This window comes from Pholis gunnellus, assembly GCF_910591455.1.
Source record: "Pholis gunnellus genome assembly, chromosome: 9".
Classification (NCBI taxonomy): Eukaryota; Metazoa; Chordata; class Actinopteri; order Perciformes; family Pholidae; genus Pholis; species Pholis gunnellus.
Window position 1 is genome coordinate 15,100,271 of NC_136535.1, and position 25,620 is coordinate 15,125,890.

The 25,620-nt window shown below is 44.1% G+C and overlaps 1 protein-coding gene across 3 annotated transcripts in view; it reads right to left on the reverse strand.

Annotated features, from left to right (window-relative positions):
- Nucleotides 1–384: 384 nt before the first annotated feature.
- Nucleotides 385–25,620, reverse strand: part of sik2b (salt-inducible kinase 2b) — a 39,333-nt gene continuing 14,097 nt past the window's right edge. Inside the window, exons 4-15 of one of the 3 annotated variants that reach the window (XM_079165960.1) lie at nucleotides 20,852–21,013; nucleotides 15,344–15,468; nucleotides 14,964–15,087; nucleotides 10,073–10,299; nucleotides 9,173–9,325; nucleotides 8,572–8,730; nucleotides 6,706–6,937; nucleotides 6,340–6,633; nucleotides 3,987–4,144; nucleotides 3,068–3,181; nucleotides 2,775–2,860; nucleotides 385–1,903 (exon numbers count right to left, since the gene is read on the reverse strand). In XM_079165960.1, the coding sequence (XP_079022086.1) occupies nucleotides 1,243–1,903; nucleotides 2,775–2,860; nucleotides 3,068–3,181; nucleotides 3,987–4,144; nucleotides 6,340–6,633; nucleotides 6,706–6,937; nucleotides 8,572–8,730; nucleotides 9,173–9,325; nucleotides 10,073–10,299; nucleotides 14,964–15,087; nucleotides 15,344–15,468; nucleotides 20,852–21,013 (2,495 nt within the window). In that variant the 3' untranslated portion in view covers nucleotides 385–1,242. Of the gene's footprint in view, nucleotides 1,904–2,774; nucleotides 2,861–3,067; nucleotides 3,182–3,986; nucleotides 4,145–6,339; nucleotides 6,938–8,571; nucleotides 8,731–9,172; nucleotides 9,326–10,072; nucleotides 10,300–14,963; nucleotides 15,088–15,343; nucleotides 15,469–20,851; nucleotides 21,014–25,620 lie in introns of all 3 variants that reach the window. The other 2 variants (XM_079165959.1, XM_079165958.1) reach the window with 2 other exon arrangements.

Consider the following 25,620-nt stretch of genomic DNA (forward strand, 5'->3'; position numbering starts at 1 on the left):
ACTCAGTCTCCGTCTCCAGGCTTGTCCCTGCACTTCCAGGCCGAGTGAGGGGGAGATTAAGTCCTGGTTACATCATCAGCTCAAGTGATGTCACTGCTGACGACTCAGGTCCCCGGGAACCAATCAGAGTTGGCTGTACAGGTGGGGCTTCCATCCATAACCCCTCAACATTAAGGATTAATATTGCTTCAGTATTGCCACAGAAATAGAATAATATTGTCGGTCTAAAAACACCACAACTTCCTAACCAAACACAGGTTATAACTACGTCAGCCCTCATTTATCAGGCAAACGCATGACCCACAATTCAACTGTTAAACAGACGCGTGGCCGCCTGGCAAGTGTGCGCAATCGGATGGAAACAAAGCAGTTCAGTAGTGTAAGAAAGCCCACACAAAAGCCTGCAGCTACAGAGTTGTGTTGTATATATTATTTTCATTCATCAATTAACTTGGGTAGAGTTTAGCACTGATAAAAGCACAGGCTCAACAAGCGGTGCTTAACTCCCCGATCGGGTGCTTCATGGTTAGGGAATTTGTTAAGGCAAATGACAAACAAAGGTTACCTGTTGTATATGTTAGTGTTAAAACCTCATAAATATCGCCATCACATTAAACACTTGAATTTGAGGTGACATCATTGGTACCATGATAAATGAGGGCCATTTTTCTGTTGTTCAGTTGTTGTTTTTTTATCTACTGAAATGATTAAAAACAAAATCCACAGAAGTGTTTTGAGAACCAGTCTATTGATGTAGATGGTGTCCTATTTTAAATACAAAAACACTGCCAGCCATTGTCCTTATGGTTGCCTGACAGTCTGTCCTAAATTAGTTCACTTCCGAACCCTTTCTTGGTGAAACGCTGCACTCTGGCAGCACCTCCCCAATCTTCACAGGTGTCACAACGTCCATGACAACAGCAGCCTCGCCAAGTTAGTACGGCGAAGCTCACATCGTGCCACACATGGGACCTGTTCCTGCCTCACAGAGCTGATGAGAAACAAGAACAGAGGAGGAGAGGGAGGAAAGGAAGAGGGCTAAGGGAGGATTGCGGTAGAAAGGTTGTCTGAGATTTATCACAACTAAGAAATGAAGTTTGTACAAGTCGTACAGAAATGAACACTTTTCCTTCCCTGTTGCTACGCTTGTGGCCTCCACTTATATCTCCATTCACTCTACTCTTGTTGCTGCGAAGGTTCTCATTGCTTAATACTGCTTTGTATTAACCCCTTCAGCTGGCTTTAGTTGACCAGTACGAAGCCATGCTGGGAGTCCACGGTCTCCATCATCTCGCTGTCCAGGAGAGAGCCCTGCAGGTCAGGCAGGCCCAGGCCGTCCGACTGGCCCGGACCAGCCAAAATCCCGGCCACAGCTCCGGCCTCTCCTGGAGCAGGCGAGGGCAACAGGGCGGGGTCCAGTGAGAACTCATAATGATCTCGGTGGAGACCCTCATTGGAAGGCCCCAAGGCCTGCTGCTCACAGCCTGCAGAGTAGCTGAAGCCCAGGCTGCTGGCGGAGGCTTCATGAGGCAGGGGATGGTGGAGCTGGTGGTGGAGGTGAGATCCAGGAGGCAGGTGTTGGGTGTAGTGGTGGTGGCTCATGTAGGGATCATAAACCAGGCCCTCGCCCGGTTCCATCAAGGGGCTCAGGCTATGGGGGTGGCTGAAGGGAGGCGAGGCCTGAGGACTGCCCTGCTGCTGGGGCTGAGGCTGGTGGGCAGCTGACATGGGGGGGCCCTGAGGGGAACTTTGAGACGCCGCCGGGTCCAGAGCAGGGCCTCCTGTCGGGTAGGATCCTTCAGCTATTTGCATCTGGTTGAAGTACACCGGCAGCCCCATGCCTTGCGACTGCTGCATGTACATCCTCTTCTGGTGCAGTCTGTGGGGAGCGCAGTAGATCCCACTTAGATCAAGACAACACTTTGAATCAACACAGGGACGAACAACAAGCTTGCAGAAAATGTTGGATTCAAAAATGGTAGTTTCTGTCCGGTATAATCGCTGTCAATCTGTTCAGCAATTCAAATAGGCCTGTTTTGCTCATTGACAGTTGGAGAAACAGTCAACCAATCAGAGCTTAGTAGATGGCATTAAGAATGGGGACACCTGCTTCCTACATTGCTAGTTTGCCGCAAAACTACATTCAAGAAAAATAGCAACACAAAAATGGTGAAAAGCATGGATGAGATTGACACAGCGTTACAGAAACAACAACTCTTAAATTGACATGTTTTTTTTTTTATCAATGTGAAAAGCATTGCTACCAACTGCTACCCAAGGGGCAAGTGCTGTGAAACCAAGCTAACGCAGTTAGCAAGTGCCAAACACTGCACTTCTTCAAATGGCCACTTGAGTCAATCCCCATTGACCTCCGTGTTTGAATGCCCAAATATACAGCTGAAATAAACATAATTACAGCGTAGTACAAAAGCGGTTTTGGTGTATACAGCTAATCTCCCCGTTCGTGTGAACTGTACAGGGGATGAATTTTTTTATAACTCACAAAACAAAATGGCATTTCAGTCTGATCAGGCAAGGTAAGCGTAGCTCTGCTCTGACGCTTGCTGTAGTTTCATTCCTAGGTGTTTAAAAAAAGTTCAGCTCTGTCAGTGGAGTGCAATCTATAACCAACTTCAATTATTTGCATTTAAGCAAATTCTTTTTTTGCTCTGAATACAATCTTTCAGCAGTGAAACGTCACCGCAGCTAAATGAACAAAAGATAAAAGCACTGAGAAGGAAATGTGTGGAGCAGACATGTGCAGTGTTATTTACCTGTGCTCCTGCAGCTGGTGCTCTAAACTTCGAGTGTCCTGACAGAAAAGTTGGCAGCTAGCAGGACTGTTTGCTAAGACGTTGGCCTTTGGGGCAGAAGAGAGATTGGGACTGATGACTGTGTTCAGGATAAGTACCATGGTGACAATTCCTGCAAGCCGTTTCATTATTGTTGCATCACGGCAGATCCCATAACCATTTCATTTCCAAATTATATCACTGAATGTTTTTCAAAACAGCCGTTTGGCTTAAGTGTTGAAGGACAGGTGATAGAAGTTGGCGTTAGACTGTACCTGTAGTCTATGAGTGAGGTACTGTGTCTCTAAACTCTGTCTGCGGGACAGCAGAGGCGGCTGCGGCCCACCTTGGTATAAAGCTAGGCCCTCCTGCTGCTTGGACGCCTCGCCCTTCAATCAAAAACATAAAGCATTAGAACACGGGACCTTTATGTTCATGTACACACACATGCACGTGGACACACTTATCCCAGATCCCCTCTCCTGTCGGCTAATAAAGCTGTGTCAGGGTCCGGGTGCTTCATCATGTGGTCTAACTGGATTACCCGTCTCCTGTCCAAATGCCTGTGTGGTGACTGATCAGCCAGATGCCTTTCTCTAAATGGCTTGTACCACAGGGATTACACAGTAGTTAAATGAAATGAAAGCAAATTAAAAGGATGATGGAGCCAGATCATCATAACCAACAAAGAGCGGCGTTATTGCATTAGGAGAGATGGACAAAGGGAAAACAGCAGGATATTGTCTGCTTCCACCATTGATTTGGTGTTTTTTTACAGGAAAGAGTAGACAGTTTTCCTTAAATGGTTCCTCTTGCCGTGTTTCTGTGTGTGCATCATTTAGTGTATGTGTGCCTGTCTTTGTGTGTGTGATTGCAGCTTGGGCCTATTGAGTGCCAGTCACTACTATTGGTAAGTCTGACTGACTGCAACAATGGCTGCATTCACTTTGGCCTAGGCTCCAGGCCGCAGGGGGACGGGAGACAGTAAACAAGCCACAGTTGGCTGCCTCTCTTGGGGTTATACAACAGCCTGGGTGCCTGTTTTCCTTTTTTTTTCTGGGCAACACAGGGTGAGGATAGTAGAGGGACGAAAGCTGACTGATAACGGGCTTGGGAAGAGAAAGAATTTGAATGGGTTTGAGTGAAGAATATATATGTGTGTGTGTGTGTCTGTGTTTTTTCATTAAGACTGACCTCCAGGAGGTTGTGCAAGTGGTGCTGTGGTCCCAGGGGGCCCATGGAGGCCCCTTCCCCGGACCCCATCTGCTCCACCAGCATCTGGACTTTGTTCAGCTCCAGGATGCCTTTGGTCCTCGCCAAGTTCTGGAGGTGCTGCCTAAACGCAACCAGACCTAAGAGCATAATCAAATCCCCACAATACAAAGTCAGTTTGGATTCTTGCAGCTGATCAATAGAATCACCTCTCTCTTCACAATAGGATATCTGCTGCTCAATCCTCTCAGGGATTCAGGCTAAATCCTCACTGACGTCAGCAAACTGGCTGACCGGATAGCACTCCTCATTGCCCCTCCCGACAATGTGGTCGGATGTACGTCATCAGCCACTGTGGGTGTGTGTGTGTGTGTGTGTGTGTGTGTGTGTGTATGCGCACATGTGACAGGTTTTTGTGTGTGTGCGCAACAGCAAGTGGCTCTGATAAGACCCATCCAGTGGTGACGAGCTCTTACTGTGAACGATAGGACCTGACTCACCGTGATGGTGGGAGTTATTTAAAACCAGGAGTCAGCAGTCTGACGCAAAAGGAATCCACTGCATCAACACTCTCAAAAGAGGATTACTGAAAAATAAATAAATAACCACCAATACCAACTGAGAGTGCACAGTGCAGGCTGTCAGTGCTCGGGAAATGACATTTTTAATCTTTAATAATAGTTTCTACTTGGCTTAAGCACAGGTGATTCACAACCAGCAGGTACATAATAAGGTAGCTGTAAAGGAAGATAGAGGTTGTTAAACATTGACGCTTATATTTTGGCTCCTCTTTCTCTCTGATGTGGAGTGAAGACAAATCCTGCCAGCCACAGACTGACATTTTCCTTTCTCAAATCTTTTCATTGATTTTACCACAGACGGAAACTTTGAAGAGAAAGAAAAGCACGACAGAGAATAAGCATTAATAGCGGGAGAGCGAGTGAAAAAGAGAAGGGGAGAGAGAGGGGGAGAGAGAGAGAGAGAGAGAGAGAGAGAGAGAGAGAGAGAGAGAGAGAGAGAGAGAGAAGAAGAGAGAGAGAGAGAGAGAGAGAGAGAGGAGGAGAGGAGAGAGAGAGAGAGAGAGAGAGAGAGAGAGAGAGAGAGAGAGAGAGAGAGGAGAGAGAGAGAGAGAGAGAGAGAGAGAGAGAGAGAGAGAGAGAGAGAGAGAGAGAGAGAGAGAGAGAGAGAGAGAGAGAGAGAGAGAGAGAGAGAGAGAGAAGGGGGAAGAGAGTGAGATATGTGGGCTGAAACCTTCAAAAATATCCGTCCGTGATTCATAACGTGAATCATCACCGTCATAGTCATCGAGACACTGGAGAGGAAAAGAGAAGGGAGGAGAGAGGAAGAAGAGACGGGGGAAAAACAAGTGTGTGAAAGAGAGGGGGAGCTAATGAGAGAGAGGGAATATATATATATATATATATATATACACAGTATGTGTGCGTAGAAAGGTGTGAGGGTGCAGCTGCAGCGGTGGTGTTGCATCGGTGTCATGAGAATCACGGCTCTTCCTCTTGACTGGTGCTCCATGGATCCAAGAGCCTCAGACTTATGCACATTGGCACTTTATAAATCAAAGTCGCTGCAGCTCGTAGGGCTTTAAGAAAACGTATCGGGTCTGGCACCTCATTGAAACTTAGTGTCTATACGGCTGATCGGTGATTTCAAAGCATTTCTCTCAACCTGTCTTGTTCATTTCCACTTTAGACAGTGATTTTTTTTATGTGTCCCAGAATATCTTTCTGCAAAACAGGAAGAGCACATGAGGAAATCTGTGTCTGCTGCATCTGTGTCTGCCTCCTTCAATATGACTGATACTTAACATCTGGACCCATGGCAAACATTTTATCCATCTATTAAAACTGCACATGGTTGCGTTTGACTGGGGTCCCCTAGGACCTCAAACCACTGGTATCTAAAAAAAGCACCAATCAAAACAGCAACAGAAAACACTGATATTAAGTCATTAGGAACAAATCAATTGACAGTCATGAAAAATAAGAATGATGGACTAAAGCACCTGTGAGATATATCAACAAATATACCTCTGGTGTCTGCAGGGACCCCAGTTGCTAGTGTGAGGGTTAAATAAATGAGTTGCTATATATTATATAAGTGTTTCTAATCTCTTAATGTAATGCGTGTGTTCAGTGACGCATGAAGCTAGAGGTGGGAGGAGAACAATGAAGTGAAGAAGGTTTAGGTGGTATTATCGGCAAGAACTTTAATCTACTTTCACCCCTGCACTGTCAATGTAGCCCGAGCGCCTAAAGAGGAGTGAAGAATGGATGGATATAGAGGAAGGAATTGACAAATTAACAATGGTGGTTCTGACCTTGGGTGAGAGAGGTGTCGGAGGCACGGCGTCCTTCTCTGAAGCTGATTGGGGAGCGATTGTGCGCCTCCCTGTGCTGAGAAGTCAGGACAGCCATTGCTGGGTTGGCGGGCCGAGCGCTCATGAAAGGCGTCGGGGTAATGCAGGGGCCGGAGCTGTTGGCCGGTACCACTTCACTGAGGGATGGGGGATCGTCCAACAGGCCGAGGTCACTTTGCATGGAGCCCATGTCGTAGCCCATGTCCGAGTCCATGCTGCCCATGGAGGGGTTGTGGCCTATAGCAAATAATATACCTGGGGGACAAAATGGTTTAGCATTCGACGCATGTGATGGAAACGTGTGCATTTGATCAGGTGGCATCAAACCTTGGTTCGAAGGCCCCGGCTGATTGGTCACCTCAGAGAGGGTGTGTCGCCGCTGGCCAAACCTTGCCGTTTGATAGGCTGAGAGCAGGTGGGGCGGCTCATCCTCCGTGTCGGGCTCCTCGGTCTCGATGCCCTCATCGATCGACGTCTCCATCATGTTGCTGGGCGACGAGGTGGAGGACTTGCGGAGGACAGTGGGGGGGGGCAAGGGGTCCAGCAGACAGCCGTTCACCTAGACGAGGGGCAGTGATAAGAAGGGACAGAAAGACACGATTCAAAATTGACTGAAGAAAACAGCTCCAAGCTAAAGGAATCCAACACCGTTGGTCGAATCGATCTTAAACAAACACGCACAAAGGCCACCGCCATACTGAGAACGAGGGCTCCATTAGTTACTCTCCTCCCTCTGTTGTCTCTCCACTCATCACAGTCGGTCTCATACTGGGAGTGTGTGTGTGTGTGTCTGTTACAGCATGCAGGCCTGTGTGTGTTGGTGTATTGGTGGAGGGTGGGGATAAAGGAATGCAGGGCCAGGAAGTGAGCTTTGACTGAAAGGGCTGTGTGACTGACACACATGGACATAAATTCACACACACGCACACGCACGCACACACACACACACACACACACACACACACACACACACACACACACACACACACACACACACACACACACACACACACACACACACACACACACACACACACACACACACACACACACACACACACACACACACACACACACACACACACACACACACACACACACACACACACACACACACACACACACACACACACACACACAGATAATCTGCATGAGTGGCCACAGTAACCGGAAAGCCTGGTGTTGGTCTAGAAAGAGCAACTTTGCCCAATTCTCCATCTGTTTTCTGTAGTGTGCTGGGATAGGAATGCTGTTACTCAACCGACACACACACACACGACTTTGAGAAATAGACCAAGAGAAGGGGTGGGGGTCGTAAGGGGAAAGTGAGGTTAGAGGATGAAGAAGTGCAGAGAGAAGAAGCTGAATGTAGAGTTAAAAGAAAGCCAAAAACTAAAAAAGAAAAGATAAGCTGTTGGGCTAATGGGTAGGAGGTCACAGCGGCGAGATCGCTCAAGCAACACAGCAGCTTCCTGTCCATGTGTGTTCACTCAGCTTCGCATTAGGTCATATCATCATCACAGGACCGCTTACATAACCAGGCTCCATTTACGCACACTCTGTCTCTGTTCTGCTTACAACACACACACAATTCATGCACATACACACAAAACAATGTACATGTCACTCTTTAATGGAGCCAGGAGAGGAGGTGGGATGGAAAATAAATGTTGAAGAATGATAGTGCATCTATTTGTGTGCGCGCGTGTGTGTGTGTGTGAGGCCGTCAAATCAGACCACTGGTGTCTGTGTTCTGTGATTGTCGGTCAGCTCAACAACAGGCCTGAAGGAAAAGGTTGCTGGTTGGCACAAATAAAAAGAGAAGGAGTGAGAGCACTGTGTGTGTGTGTGTGTGTCTAGAAGCCATGCAGGACAGGCAGCTGTCCTGTCTGATGTGAGTGCTGGCTGAGTTCTTACATAAGAGAACAAGTCAGCTGCTCTCTGGCAGGTTGACAGGGCAACCCAGCGCTCGAAACCTCAAAAGGAGAACACACACGGACACATTTCCGATTCATTGTAAGTGGGAATGCTTCTCAAAGTGTATCACTGTCACGCTCACAGGGATAGTTTTTCTGGACATACTTGCAAGTTGAAAATGACCATAATAACTGCATTATTCGAGAGTTGAGGACAAACGCACGATCAAAAAGCCTCCCTGTAACCTCCGGCTGTGTTCACTGGTATTGGACTTACTTTGGGTGTGTTGACGTCCTCCACCAGGAAATTCTGCTCCAGGAGACATGCAGTCTGGGGGTAGGCGAAGGCATCGGAGGAGGCTTGGGGCACAGCAGGGGAGCGCAACAGACGAACACCCTGTGGAAGCAAACCCACCTGGGCTGAACTACTGTTCGGCTGCAGAGACGGAGAAAACAGAGACTTTGATATTGCTTCAAAAAAAAACCTGCTCCAATTCACGGCCAATACTTAACAACACCCTTGATAATATTGTAATTATGACTAAATCTAGCTGCTGTTAATTTGACTCTGTAAGGAGACAAAAAAAAAAAGACCCTAGATGGTGAAGGAAATGAATTGAGATTGCAAAGTGTTGCTGAGAAACGACAGTGTGCAAAGAAAAGAAAAGAATGAATAATGTAACTGAGGGGCACACATTGAGATCAAGGCACGGCGCAAAACGCTGCGTGGAAGCAGAACCTGGCTGGATAAATAAATGAATGGGCCGTGTCTGTCCGTTTATTTGTTCGCGGGTGCAGGTGTGAATAATACAGCTTTGATCAGGGAGGCGCGGATGGTAATCTCCGCACGCATTATTCAGAACCCCCTCGTCGCCTACTTTGACGACAGTCTGTTCGGCGATGGTGCTGGGCCGTCGCTGGCGAGCGTCAAGTCGCTGGTCAACGGGGAAGCTGCAGCGATGGGCCTTGAGCCGCTCCACCAGCAGGTAGTAGATAGCAGCAAAGTGGTTGTAGCTTTTGTTCTGAAGAGACTGAAGTATGACAGACAACATAAATGGCGGTGACATTGAAGTTATTAGCGAACCACACCTTCCATTGTGGATTACTTACATCTGAAAGCTCTTAAAATATACTGAGAAAATATTTCATTTCACTTTGCCTGTGTGAAATTATTGCAGCAGCTAAAGAGCATAGATAAGAAATACAATACACAGAATGTATTTAAAAATACAGCACGTTGAATGTACTACATTTGTACAATTGTACTACAAATTACAGCCTCTTTGTCACAATGCCACATAAATAAAGTTGGAAGGGGTGGATATATTTTAATATATATATACATACACACACACACACACACACACACACACACAATGTGGTTCAGATCCAACACATTTGAAATGATGTGCTTAATCTACCTTTTATTCATGGCTTATGAATAATCATGGATTATTGCTGCTGCTTTAACAAGCATTTCAATGATGCGGATAACTAATCAGATGGTTTGTGTGTAAAACCTCAATCTGCAAAGTATTTATAGCTGTTACAAAATGTAGGGAAGTAAAATTCACAATATTTGCCCATGAAATATAGCAAAGAAGGTACAATTTGAACTCAACGGTATATGACTGTACTTCTTTCCCCCCACATATGTATCCTTCTTAGATCAGTTATGGATGCATATAGTAAAACCATTATCTTCGTCATAGTCTGAGGCTCTCACCTTTAAACCTCATCCCTTCATGTTGCATAAATAAAGCCGGCTAAATCCTCACCTCTATCGTCTTGTGCTGGTCGATGCCGAGGCTGTGCATCAGGCGAAGGACCTGTTCGCTGTACTCTCCCACACCCGCCTCGCCCTCAGCAGACAGCGGCTGTTGGTACAGGACAGGCCTCTGTACGGGCGCGAACAGGGCCATCCACTTGTGCTCCTTGATCTGGGCCACAGACAGACGCTTTGAAGGGTCCAGTACCAACATCCTGCGGATCAGGTGCTCACAGTCTGCGGCGGGTGGAAGAGAACAATCATAGAGAATGTGAAAAGGTTTTTCATAGCCTGGAGGATCACCACTTTTTGGAGAGGAAGAGGCTGTTTATGTTCGATAACGCAGAGCACTTCTTGTATAAGCTATGATGAAGCAGACTGAGCCATAAAGCATCGTGAACTTGTCAAAGTAGCCCAGGTGAAGTGGGGCAGAAATAACACTTTGGAGCTTAAAATCGGCTGAATTCTTTTCTCTGTTTCCTCTGCCGTCACTCCTAAGCAGCGCATCTACACTCTTTTTCCTTTCCTTCCCTCCTAATGAGAGCTCCTCACCTCTAGTTTGCGGCTAGATGAGTTTGACGTCAGACACAGCTGGGTTCTTAACAGGATTATAGTTCCCCTGGCTGTGCCTCTTTGGCCTGCCTGCCCCCCTGCTGCCTGCACTGCATTCCTGCCCACCACACAGCATCTTTACCCAAATACCCTGCTGCTAAAGCCTTAAAGCAAAACAGGTGTGTTCTCAAAAAATAAGTCCTGCAGTTGTTCATTATTTACTTTATTTAAAACACATACATCTCAATAAAAGTATTTTAGATTAATTATCTCTACCTTGAGTTTTCATTCGGATTGAAAATTAAACTTAAATATTTAAAAAAAAGTGACTGAATCTTTCTTTTTGAAATACATTTTATAACTGAATCATCATACTTTAGATTAGTATAACTTTGGACAATTTAGAGTCACAGCAATAAACTTCACAGGTCAGTCATTTACGGTAAATGTTATTAAACTTTTAGAGATTTTATAAGTCACAAAGTGTTGTCTGTACACATTGAAAACCTGCAGCAGGTCACCTTCCCTTATTCTCCTGATCTATCAATGTCCACAGACATCCTGTCTTCTGTCACAGTGTAAGGAGAGAGAGAGCGGTTCATAACAGAGCTGCAACAATTTGATAAGTTGTCAACTAATAAATAACCGAATTGGTCAAAATAGTCTGATTTCAGCTATTTAATGAATATAAGAATATGTTCTGGTTTCTTTACCCCGTTGTGACAGTACGCTGTATGTCTTTGAGTTGTGGACAAAAGAAGACATTTGAGGATGTCCTCTTAGGCTTTGGGATTTTTCACTATTTTCTGACGGGAAAATAATCAACTGATTAATCATCAAAGAAAATACTTGTTAGTTGTAGCTCTAGTTCATAAGCCCATAGACATGGCTGCCAACATTAACTCCCTGTTCCACATTCTTCCCAGCTGCCCCGCCGATCTACTAACGTCTGCTACATCACATTTTTTCCACCTCGTGCCTGGCGGTTCAGCAGACTAAACTCGATCCCCATTATGTAGGAAACCAGTGTGCTCTTCAATGCACTTTTGCCCCATGCAAGGCATTTTAGCAGATTGGGCAGCTGCTAAGTTACAACACGCTTCAAATACAATACAGTACAATTTGTTTGACCCAGAAGTTGCTCGGGCTCTGCCTGTTGCTACAGCCATGTTTATAGCAACAGTTTGAAGCTGAACACATTTTTCATAGCTATTAACCACCAGGGAAGGTCGGACTATGTAAAAGAGCCTGCAGTGCATAACCGTCTCGCCGGCTTGCCAGCTGATTGATTGACACACTGTTCTTAGAAAGTACATTACACCATCATGACTTAACCACAAAACCTTCCCAGTTAACACTTGCAATGTCCCAGTGGTGTAGAGTTGCACCAAGTCCCCCAATGAAGGAGAACAGCATTGTGTTGCAAGAAGCTGGAGGGCAGAGAGTAGGTGCTGTGGCCGACTAGATTCTTTCAATTTCATTGGCTTTATCAGACACATGAGCTTAAGAATAACAGACTTTAACCAATAAATATAAGATGTAACCATAATGCATGACTGTGACTTTGAACATAACACTAAATATGGACATTTCTAAATGAAATGCAACACAAACTGCAATTCATAGCTTTCAAACATCACCTGATTTCACTTGAATTTAAAAAAAAAAAAACACCCTAATTCTGATGGTGAGGGCTGTGATTGGTTTGGTGCACCGACAGAAAAAAGAAAATGCCACAAGCAGCTGAGCTTCACAAGGCAAAGTGTGTGTGTGTGTTTTATTTTCAAATAGGAGTCAATTGGAGCCGAATAAAATGAAAATAATAACAGAAGGCTATTTTCTTAATTGAATATCTTTGATTTGATTATCTCGTTGGAGAACATCAACGTTGGACTCAGGAGCTTGTGATTACTTTTAATTTCGACACTTTGTAGACCAAATGGTTCTGGATAATATGACTCTAGGCTATTCTGTATGACTGGCTTCCAGGTCTGCGCAATATGCGACAGCAGGGGAGACATAAGACAACATCTACTGCTGTTACTTAGTCAGTAAATTGGGAGTAGACCAAAACGTTTACAGCGCTGAGATGTTCCCTGTGCTAGGCTGTGCTGTGCACCACAGCGTTGGGTCGGTGAGAGGATGAGATGGACTGTTTCTGGAGAAAGAAATCAGCACACTCTGTTCTTCTTGTTCAGGGATTGGGGGCTGGATTGGGGGGTGCGGAGGCGGGCTTGAGTGTCAATCTGGCCACGGAGATGACATTACACTCCTGCATTCCCCTTACTTCCTAATTGTTTCAAGGTCCTGAGCAAATCTGTTCAAGTCTCTCACCACACACCCTGTGGAGAAAGTGCTACAGATGGGACACAGAAGAAAAACAGACAGACAGGAAGTCGTACAACACATAGAGAGCTTGAGACAGACCGACAGACAGACAGTCTACTTAGAGAGACAGACAGGCGAGCTGCTGGAAGGTTTCACTGGCTCTTCCCTAGGTTACATAAACAGTTCCCGCTCTGGAATTAATCCGCTGCCAGCTAGCTAGCACAGCCGCTAACAGCAGGGCTGCTTTGAGACGGTTAGCCGACCTGACTCACTCTGCAGCCTGCGTGCACGCACATACACAGTGACACACATATGCACACATTACAGAGGACAATGACAGTGTCTTCTACTGTATCCCCTTCAAATGAGCGTGATGCTTTCACGCTAATGAAATGCCCCCCCCCCTGACCAATTGCAGTGGACATTCATCAGCACGGTGACTCAAATAGGAAAGCGTGACCTGTTTATCTGAGCAGCAGTGTCACAACAATTTTCATCCGATTTTTGCCTCCATTAGACTAAATACTGTGATAAACTCCGAAACAACCAGCCAAGTTGCAGTTTACATCCATATCTGTCCGGACTCATAATATATGTACTATGTAGTAAAGCCTTTGAAGCAGACACACTTTGAAGTTATCACTTCATTGACATGTATGATCCCAGTGAATACTTTCCAGTGAGAACATGCTGGCTTCACTAAGAGTTTTTTGTATTTACAAAAGAGCACAGAGGACTGATAGAGAGCATTTTGTCATGTTGCAACAACAATTACTTGAAGCTCAATATCAGCAAAATCAATGAACTTGTGGTGGACTACCAGAGGAACAGGAGTCATCCAGTGAGAGGAAGTCATGAGGGCGGACTCACACAAGTAACTCGGGATAAAAAAATAAATAAACTGGGCTGGCAGTAAGATTACAGAGCAGACAGTGTGTGCAACAGGCTCCCAGCCATTGCTCTGTTCTTTGTGGTGGTGGCATCAACACTTGGAGATCAGCAGTCTCAACAAGCGGTTAAGAAAGGCCAGCTAGGTGATCAGTGTGGAGGCAGTGAGGAGGACGACGGACCAAATCAAATCCCTCTTGGATAATCCTTCTCACCCTCTGTACAATGCGCTGTTGCAGATTCGCAACTTGTTGCAGAGAGGAGGATGAAGGACAACATTAAAGCCTGAGAGTTGTTTCTCATCCAAATCAAAGGGCTTAGGCTAGAGGATGTTGTTTGTTGTACAGATTGTGAAATAAATGTAAATATATATTTGAATAGATGAATAAAATTGATTTGACTTTGTTCTTCTTGTTCTGCTATACGTCTATAAAAAGTCAAATTGCCTGTATGTGTTCACATGCTTGGCCAATAAGACCGATTCTGATAGAACACACAGTTGTAGCAATGACAGTAGACAATGATTCAAATACGGCTTTTGAAGCTACAAATTCTAAAACATGGATGCTACACACATATCTTCAACCCAGCGGCACAGAAGATCTATACAATCGCCACCCATTCAGGATCCAATCAAATGTTAAATATGTTCAGAACCTCCCCCTCTGCTCGAGTTATGGAATTGAATAATGGCCAGAAAAGTGTTTTTAGGGAACATTATGTTGTCACAGTGAAGTTGACCTTTTGGATACAAATAAATCACTTTATTGTTTTTCTTCGTGGATATTTGTATGAAATTGTGTCATAATTCGCGTATGAATTTGTGAGTTATGGCTAAAAAGGGTTTTATAATCAGTTCTTCCTTAAATCCTATTTGACATTTGTGCCAGATGTGATGAAATTCCCTCCAGGCGTTCCAGAGATATCGTGTTCACGAGACTAGGACAACATATGGACAACCCCAAAATATAATGCTGTTGCCGTCGTGGAGGCATAAAAAGACTGAAAGTCATCTCACAAATATGTTGCAAGCGTGTACATTTACAGGAATGTGAGGTACGGAGGGGTGGGAGTTGGTGGGCATAGTCGTTCGTCTTATTTTGTGTTCAGTATCCCAGGGAGTCTCTTCTCACCTTCAGTCATGAAGTAGGGGATGCGAAACCTTCCTTCTAGGACTCTTTGTCGAAGTACAGGCAGTGTGGGCCCATCGAAGGGCAACGCACCACACACCAGCACATACAGCACCACTCCCATACTCTGTGAACATGAAAAGATGCACACACGCACAGAGAACAAGGTCAGGGCAGTGGATACATCAATCAGAGGTGTCTGGATTAAATAAGGTTATCAGATTATTGCGTTCACAAACGTATATACTACAAACGCACAGTAAAGTAAATATTGCACACAAGAAGAGATTGACAGAGTTCAATGCATGTGTCCTTGTATTTATTAAAATATATGAAAAATAATGGAGGTACAATGGTCTACTTCATGCAGTCAATCATCTTACCCAGATGTCTAGCTGTGGTCCCTCATACTGTTGGCCCTCAAAGACCTCTGGAGCAGCGTAAGGTGGGCTGCCGCACCATGTGGCCAGAGGCTCCCCAGGCTGGAAGAAGTTGCCGAATCCAAAATCTACACACGGCAAAAACAGCAGGGAGGTGGTGTGGGGGGGGGGTTGGGAGGAAAGGTAAAGATAAACATTCAAGTTTGTTAAACCGCAAAGTCCTTGTACAGGCCCTTTTCTGTTGGGCACATTGTGAATACGTCCAGTGTAGCTGCGGTGATTGATGTGGTTAACTGCAAAAAGAAAACCGAGGTGGGTTATGCCTTGTGACTGAGAGTTGCTCACATGGGGTTTTACATAATGTAATATGTGATCCACATATTTGTAGGCTGAGGAAACAGGTCTTTGTATGAGGTAACCTCCCCAGGAGACATGACATGAGGTCCTCAACGCAGTGCCCTGATTGGCCAGTACACAGACTAAAACTCAGATTTGATTCTTAATAACAACAACAGAGAGAAGTCTGACTTGAATTAGCACAAATACACACAAAATGGTGAGAAGTTCACTTATGCCGTTCATTAAAATCCAACTAAGAGCTGCAGTAATATCTGCCAAATTACGTGCCTGTAATTACTCAGCCAACCCCTCTTTTTGTATTAGCACGTATCATTCTCCCTCCCTCTCATCCCATCTCCCTCTTTCTCAAACCCTCTCCAGTAAATGATCCTTCCCCTCCGCCAAAATGATTAACTGATGAATAAAAAAAAGAAGTGAATCAACAGATCAAGGATAAGAAAAATAATTCCACACTTGACTGTGATGATGTCATGGGAGCTGACAGCTACAGGAGCAGACAATCAGCAGCTCACTTAACCCTCCACCCCCGACCATCCCTCCATAATTCAGAACAGTTGCATAAACATTTTTTTACTGCAAAACAAAAAATTAAGACCTGGCTTACATAATGGGGCTCACGCAGCGTGTGAGAGCAAGCGCTTATAACCAATTCCTTTCCTTTAATCTGTTCTACCTATCATGGTGCTTCACAATTAACAAAGAAAAATCTATACACACAGCTAGCAGCCACACATCATCTCACATGGCTGCAGTTATCAGCTTTAAATTATCAAATCATCTGCAGATATATATATATATTTTTATAATTGTGTAGTTTACAAAATGCTAGAAAAGAGTGACAATTCAATTTCTTGAATTTCCACTTCAAATCTCTCATTTTGTCTGATGAACAAAACCAAAAGATATTCAGCTTACTTACTCAGTGGCCATTTCATTAGGTACACCACGCTAACGCTAAATGATAATGCAGTCGATTACAACAGTTATGACTGTGTGACGGTCATAATGTTTCAATTTTGTTGGAACCGTTTTAGAGAGATGTTGAGTCGAGCTTACGGTTATTTGGGAGTCTGCCGTTGAAGTGCACTTTGTTATACAGAGAAGACTTTGTTATTTAGTCTAACCTCATTGACATAAATGGGATGGACAATATAGTAAAAACACCTGCCAGTTAACACAATACAGAAAAAGGTGCAGGGAATTCTCGTTCACTGGAAAGTACATTTAGGAATTTAGGTTTGACACTGTACGTGAGTGCATGTATTCAATCCATTTAATTGCTGCAGTGCAGTCGGCAGCAGGTGTGGCTGACATAAAGTGGAGGGTAAAGCGGAGCGTCACAGTGGAGGTCGTTACAAGTATGTTTACTGTCTGATGCTGCTGTGAAGGTGAGATGTGAGATGCAGGCAGAGCAGTGCAGTTGGTTTAGCGTCAGAAGCTGTGACCCATTTCATGGAGCTGAATACTGAGCAGACTGGTTGACGTCAAAGGCTTCGGCACGCTGCAGGCGACTAACTGCACTCATAGCTCAACAGGAAGGGTGGGGTGGGGGAGCGTTTTTTGGTGTGTGCGTTGCATACAAAATGATTAGCGTAATATTAGCCTAAACATGTCACACTGCGGCTAACGGCTTATGAACCGGTGTGGGTATGACAAGTGTATGAGTGATGTCATCATGCCGCAGTAAGAGACCAGTATCCAGCAGTCCCAAATGTTACCGTGTCATTTCCAATAAGGTATGAGCACTGATATGGTTATGGGTGCAGCTCAGGATGCACTCCCATCATGCCTTCCCGTCTCTTCACTCGTATGCATCAGGTTCCCTAAACCTCAGCTCTTATGAAGGAGGGCCATTTGACTGATTAACGCGACACTATGTAACTTTTGAAAGAAGAATTTGCTAATTATTTCTCTTACAAATTAATTTCACCTGTAAGCAATGAAACACACTTTTTCAGGAACATACAGTTTTTGATGACAAAACCGTACTTGGTGTCTGGTACGTACTTTACATTGGTGGCTAATTCTAGCAAACTTTAGATGGCTATTCCTGGAGAACAAATGTTACAAGACTCTGCTCTATTTGCCCTTAAACTTATCATAATCACATCGTCGTCACATGATGAATTTTTTTTTTTCTTCTTTTCTGCAGTTTTACAATTTGTAGATATTTGGTTATAATGCCTGCAGCGAGTGCGCAGTATCTTATATGGAATTTTTTCAGATTGTATTTGACCACTTTGCGACACAATCATTAGAAAACGTTCATAGAAAGATAGGGATGACTGTGTAGAGACTTTAAGGACAACCTATACTTTCCCTCGTGGTTTCCATTTGTTTGTGGAAACAAAAACTAAATTAGAAACTGTTTCTCAAACAGATGTCCTTGATCTGGAGATTGTTTGTACTTTCTACACCATCTAATTGAGCATGAAACACCTTCAGGGTTTGGTGCATTTCCAATGACATCACTCTTGAAAATAACTTGAAATTATTATAATCATTAATGAACCTATAATTTCTGCTAACAGTTTGCCGACGTGAGAATGTACGACATAAGGGATGTTGTTTGCAAAAGTGGCTATCCTAAACCCTTTTTGCATTGTTATTTATTTATTTTTTACCATAGAAACAAAACAAATATATATTTTTCTTCTGGGTCACAAAGACATTATTCCCTCCTCTTCTTATCCAGCAACTCACTTTTGTTTTTGTTATTTCTCCTCCTCTCTTTCCATCCCCTTCAATCTGTCAACTGCAACGTAATGGGGCTGTTTGAAGTGAAAACATGAAGGGCACCCCCCCGCTGCCACTTTACCTCTCCTCTGCAGCCACCATGAGCATGACCTTTCTTTGACTGGCTGCCTGGTTAAACCTCATGCAGGCTGACCAGAGGTGGCCTTTAGAAAGCAGGAGGACATCAGTGGACTGCAGGACAAACCCAGGAGCACAGGCGCTCTGTCTGAACACGCATATGCAGACTAGTGCTGACGCGTTTGGCTGGTTAGTCAAGAAACGGAACACTATTAGAAACATTTAAAGATATATATATATATATATATATATATATATATATATATATATATATATATATATATATATATATATATATATATAAAATATAATATAAATCTTTTTTATTTGCTCTCCCACTTATCCCTCCTTCTGTAATAACTGGGTAGTCTTGCAGCAATCTAACAGCACCATACATTTTATTTGTATAAACACAATAAAATCAAATAACTTTCTTTTTCAGGGTGGTGGCTTCATCAAAAATGACAACAGATATTTGAAGCTTCATTTGAAAACCTCGTTAGGAACTTTGAAATAAATAATATATCTTTATTGTGACATTAATTGATGGGGATGAAATGGAAATTTTTTTTAATAAATGTGGTTGTAATATGAGATGCGTTTAGTTAAAATGTGAGCGTTTACTTAAAGAAAGTCGTCCGGGCCTTCGTCACTTGTGTGTGCGCCTGGTCTGAGGCCGTTCTAAATGTATTTGCAAGAAAATAAGAAATAATAAGAAAATATTGATGAATCACAGATTTGCGAGTATAAACCTTCATACGCCAGTTTCAGCACAAATTTGTGTGTTTACTATAACACCTAAAATAATCAACCGATTAATTGATAATGAAAATAATCATCAGATGCAGCTCTAGATGTAAATTATCCCACCCAGCATGAACACTAAAACTATATTTACCTTTCTTTCACAAAGGGTGAATAGAGGATCTTAACTGACATCAATGTTACTGTGAAGAGAGGACTGTCGTTCTTGTGTCCTGCACAGATCTAAACTTCATGTCCCTTTTACCAAACTAGTCAGAGCTTGTTGTGGGTAAGAGAAGTACAGAATGCTCCCGATGTCCTCCCCAGAGACGTCTTCTCTCATCACAAGCCAGGTAATGTTCTGTTCATTGTTTTCCTGCTTCAAATCTAATCTGCCGTCCGGACAATCGGCTGTGAGTCAGACATGTTTATGAAAATAACTGCTGTGGTAATAACAGCTCCAGGTCATCATCTTGGACTCTTCTGAGAAACAGTGGACAGTGTGATGCAGGTGAAACACCCAGTTCTCCATAGTTCTGTCTAATTTGTCCTTTATTCGATTTCACCTTTTCAAACAAAGAAAAGACACTGCCCACACACACTTGTATGAGGGTTAACTATGATGCTCCTCTGTCATTTTACCCCCCATTAAGTAACATCTATCAAACCAATAAACAATGATTTTAATCTCTATTTGGGGTCGACATTAAGGCCTCTGAGGACAAGAGGCCATTCTTGCTATGTCTGGTATCTTTTCTCACCTGTATTTTTATGTCATGTGATCAGCTCACCTTAGATGAATTTTAGCATCATCTCTGACTAAAGTCTTGGATAAACCTCGGCCTCTTTGTCACAGCTGCAGCCCTGCCACCCTGCTATGCACCACTCCTCATCATTCTCCCTTCATCCTCTCACCCGCTACCCTGTTTCCAAAGTAGCCAATACAATTTATCACTTCCTCTCCTCCTCCAATTAAACCCAACCCCCCCCCCCCCCCCCCCCCCCCCCCACACCCACACACACACACACACACACACACACACACACACACACACACACACACACACACACACACACACACACACTCCCTCCCAGCCTCCCCCTCCTCCACTTTAGGAAACAGCAGTAGGGTGACATTCTCACTAGCCGGTTCTAAATGCCAGTTGCTTAATAATCTCACTTTGAAGCCCGTACTACAGACCTCCAGCTTAGTCTCAACTCTCTACCTATAGGTCTCTTCCTCTTTGTGGCCACTATCTTAAATGTTGTTAAAGTAATGGGTTATTGGGTAGGGATGTGTGATCTCCTCTGATCATAAATTGGAAAAGGAGGCACACGCCTTTGGATTCTCGTTGAGATTTCAAGACGTCTGTCCTGGCATCTTGCAGCTAACAGCTATCTCGCAAGCAACCTCCGACCACTTCTCAACACTGTGCAAATGGACCGGGCAGGTAGTTAAGACATTTCTGAGCTACACCGGCACTGAGATCATGGCAGGCGATAGATCAAAACTTAATGATTCTCTGACGACATCTTGCATTTCTCATCCATCAATGAGTTTATGGGTTCCCCTGCACAAAGTTGTTACGGCACCTGCAATCTTGATATTCATGTGGCCATCCAGCAGCAGATTCTCCGCCTTCAGGTCCCTGTGGACGATGTTGCGGTTGTGACAATACTCCACCGCAGACAGGATCTGCCAGAACTTCCTCCTGGCTTCGAGCTCGGTGAGACGGCCGTGCTTTGCCAGGTAGTCTGTAGCCAGAGAGAGAGAGAGAGAGAGAGAGACGGCAACAAAGATAGTGGAGAGAGGTGATTAATCATGTTAGAAGTATATGCAAGTCAAATTATACATTGACTTATATAGCATGACCGTCTGGACCTTTCAAGCATGGTGGAAGTAGTATAGTGTAATGAACAACTCCTGCATTCTTTTCAGGTGTAAAAAGTGTTGGTTGGTGGTTGTGTTGAAAGGATAATTTACTTCTGATGAGGTGCAGGCCTGGTGCCAATAGGAGTTTACAGCTGCCCTACATTACAGCATGCTTTGTAAAGGGATTCATTGCAAGATGAACAATGTAATATTCCTTCAGAAACCCTGTGTGTGTGTGTGTGTGTGTGTGTGTGTGTGTGTGCGTGCGTGCGTGCAGTGGTTGAACTGTGTTGTCATAGCCAAAGGACGAGATTTCTGAGAACTGGTCTTCTGCTACATTTTGTCCACATTAGCACAAGTTCGAACAGGATGTGAGTGGGGTTAGTGGGAGGTAGTAAGTGTATGATTGCAGTGAACACATAGACATACAGAAGCACTTGACAATTAGTGGGAAAAAACAAGATACCAGTCTGAATATCAACCTGGGTTCTCACCAAATAAGAAACAACAAAATCTGTTTATCTGTTTCTCTGCTAAGCACAAGCTTGCAGATCACTGACTTTTCTCTCATTGTCTGCTCTCACACCACCCTTACTGTTTTTCTAACCTTTCACACTCAGCGCTCACTTATCGGCTGACAGATTATTCTACATGATTTTTTGCAGTCCGGTGAACTTTGGGAAGTGTGGTGTTTGTTGCTGTCGGCAGGGTTCCTCTTCACACCTCTGTGTCCAGATAGCTTGCTAACTCTTTATTTCACACTCTGTGGCAAACAAGATAGGACACTCTGGTGTTGGCTTCCCTTCAAGCTGGCATACAGACCACCGACCAAACCTGGCGACAACGCACAACAACCACAACAAACCCAGCCAACAAAACTTTATACACGAGCAAACAGAGTGCAAAATATAAGGAACACAATTATCTGAAGGTAAATCTCATAAAAGAGCATTTTTGTAATCACAAAGCTGAAAGGGACTTGCAGTTTAGTTTGCTCGAGATATTAAAAAACATTTGTTAGAAATATCCTATATCTTTCCCTTTTTTTTTTCTCCACACATTGATTTTGCTTTGATTTCCCCGGTGTGCACACACGTTTATGTAAAGATAAGATTGGCAGCAGAATTTTGAAACCAGGCCTCCGTCAAGATGCACAGAGAAGTCACACTAAGCTAATTTCACAGCCCATTAACATCAAAAAACATTCTGCCGTCAACTTAACACGAGATATTTAAAGTAGAGCAACACATCTCCTGAGGCCAGCGAGTAAACGCCTCATCTTAACAACTCTATATTGTCTCAACTCAGGGTTGACAAAGGGTCATCTGTGTGTTAGGACAAAGACTGTACAATAAAAAATGACTAAAGGCCATAAGCTGCACTATTAAGTCTCATCTGAGGCGGATGATGCTGTTCTGACGTCAACAACTTGGTTGATGAATAGCTAACATCTGACAGAGTGAGAAAACCTGATTAGATAGTGGCTGGCAAATTCCACAGAGGAGGCCATTCAGTGACCAGGACGGCTTTCATGCAACGCTGCTAATCAAAAAACACACTGGGGAAGGGAATGTGTCGAGGAGCTCCAAGTAGGCACCTGTTAGGAGAACGGGACTCTAAAGTAGTAACCGTTCTGGGATCAACACTTTCCTTTTCTTGCTCTCAGTATGATTTACCCAAAGCACTTGTCGCACGGTCAAAATGTGCACAAATGATTCCAGCATAGCCCAATCACAAAATCAAAAAATAGCAAATATTCAATTTTGAGGAGCAAGAACCAGTTCATTTATGCCATTTTGTCTTAACAACTTAACAGATGAATCAATCATCAAAATGGTTGACTAGCCTGATATTTCAGCTCTAGAAAGAATCCTGCCTGGCTGACTAAACACAACAACCAAATGCTGAACAACACAACGCAACTTAAATATGCATGAACAGCAGCACTGTGTTAATACAGCTTGTTCTACAGTTGCACTTGAAAAATCAAACCATTATTGTCTAAGCAATGAAAACGGCACAGCGACACACACACACACACACACACACACACACACACACACACACACACACACACACACACACACACACACACACACACACACACACACACACACACACACACACACACACACACACACACACACACACACACACGAGGGATGAGTAAACCACTGATACAATGTTGGCTAGGGCAAGGACCTCAGCACAGAGAGGCATGCAGAGCAGCATTCTGGGTAAGCGAGCAGAACACGTATGAATCATCGGGGTATTAGGAAACAGCTCAACAACCACTGTGTTCCACTTCTGAGAGCTCGGTGATGACCGAAGTCTCTTAACAGCTGCTCAGGTTTGGAGGGGACAAACAGGCTTGTTGGCTAGACCTCTGGCTGGACTTCAGATAACACCTTGGGGCAGGCATGGGTAGTGAGCGTGCGTGTTCGAGAGGACAAGGGGCAAACACACACACTTACTGTTTCCACATCAGTAACTGATACCCAAACCACTTAAATACAACAGCCATATTAAAGTCACATCTATGTTGGTGGTGATTTAATATCGACCCCCTCTAGGGTTAAATTAGGCTGGAGCCAGCTAGAGGTGAACGCTGCCCTTTCATCCAAGTTATACCCTGCCAAGGATCAGCTGCAGCGTGTGACAGTTTTCTCTTCCATGGCATAAGTATTAATTCAAGAGGTACTCAAATGAAACAAACCCTGTTTGTTTTACCTGAAACTCATGGGTTATTTTGCCCCAAACACAGAATTCTTGTGTTCTTTCCTGTGAAGGTCCCTTTAAGTCTACAGCTGTCCCGTCTTCTGGATTTTCCACCGTGCACGGACAAGGTACTCTCCGGATTATCTGGTGTCAGGATAAACATTTATTTTCGTAGACTTTTACCTCGTTCATACTACCCTAACAAAGAAGCTAGCATGTAAAGTTGAGCTTGTGCGTTGGTATCTACTGCTAGCTGTCAAGGTAAATCATTAGCTACCACGGTTAAAAACATATCAGGGGAACGCTGGTTTAAGGTTAAGGATGTTGTGTAACTCCCTTGCACAGCCGCTTGTGGTTTTACCATCTCAGGTAAGGACCCCCATACCCTCTGCACTGCATGTATTGGAGTAAAGCATGCCCAGCCGTCACTTGCAGACTTGCAGTTGGCGAGACACTGACACTTCAACTTCTGATTCTCGAAAGAATGCGAGTAACAGTCATAAGAGTGACCCTCAACTGTAGTAGACAACTATAGAGTTCTGGTCTTGATCATATCTAATAACCAAACTTCTCTTTCAGATGGACGTCCCCGAGGCAAAATCTGATCAAATCAATTCAGCGGTCCTTGGCATGTAGATTACATTTCCCTGGTTTGCTTTCTTATATTGGATGATTAATGCCAACGCAGCCAATACATTTTCTTTTGGTTTTTAACTCTTTGGCTTTCTTTATACAATATGAGGTGAATGCAGAAGACAACCAGGAAGCTGCAGAGTAACCAGGGAGGTGGTTAAGAAATATAAAAAAAAAAAGAATGAAATGGATAGCTGTAGCTCCGTTTACCTATTTACTTTACATATTCTACTGTAGGACTGATGCTTTGTGCAGACATCTAATCATCTGATTCTTGTAATTGGGTGGATCCTTGAGAGCTGCCATGTAAGACGCTGCATGTCACTCCACTGGAAACATGTGTTGTAGATATTAAAAAAGGGAAGATATCTACTCCCTTCATCACCAGATAAAGAAGACATCAACTTTATCGAGTGGGATTTGGGGAGTCATGGATACATTTATACTGGTCATCAAAGTCAAAGCAGCCACACCTTGGCGGCTAACCGATCTGCAGAAAACTCAATAAATATGATGGATGGTTTATGTTGAAATAGAAGCTGACAGCCTAAGTAAATAAGAATGTGTCTCAAAAAACAGCTTGAGTATTTCTTTGAAGTCAACAGTCTCCCCGTCTCACTCCATTTCCATCAGTCAGACAAGAGATCTGCATGAGCGACTCTACTCACTGCCAGCTATAATACTCCCCTCTCTCCAGCAGTGCTTTCTTAAATATGCATGCCCTACATTTCCCCACCACCTTCCAAATTCAAATGGATGTCCCCTGCTCTCGCCTCTATTCTCTTCTGCCTTCTCTCCCCTCCTGCCTCTGCTCTCCTCTCTGCAACTCCAGATTTATTTGTGGTTGACCCAATTTCCAGGTTTGATCCATACTGCGGTGTTGAGGCAGACTGTGGAGCGGCGGACTGACTGACAGATCGACACAAAGGCACATCAACAAGCTGGCATGGATGCCTCTGCTGTGCCCATTACTGTGCCCACCCACCCCTTTTTGTGAAAATGAACCAGTCACTCTCCTTCTCCTTGTGCCAAACCCAGCTGGGTTTGTCTTTACGGCTGCAGACGCGCACACACACACATATACATACACCACTCCTGCTGCTCCTCCAAAACACCGTTTGGTCTGAAGAGAGAATCG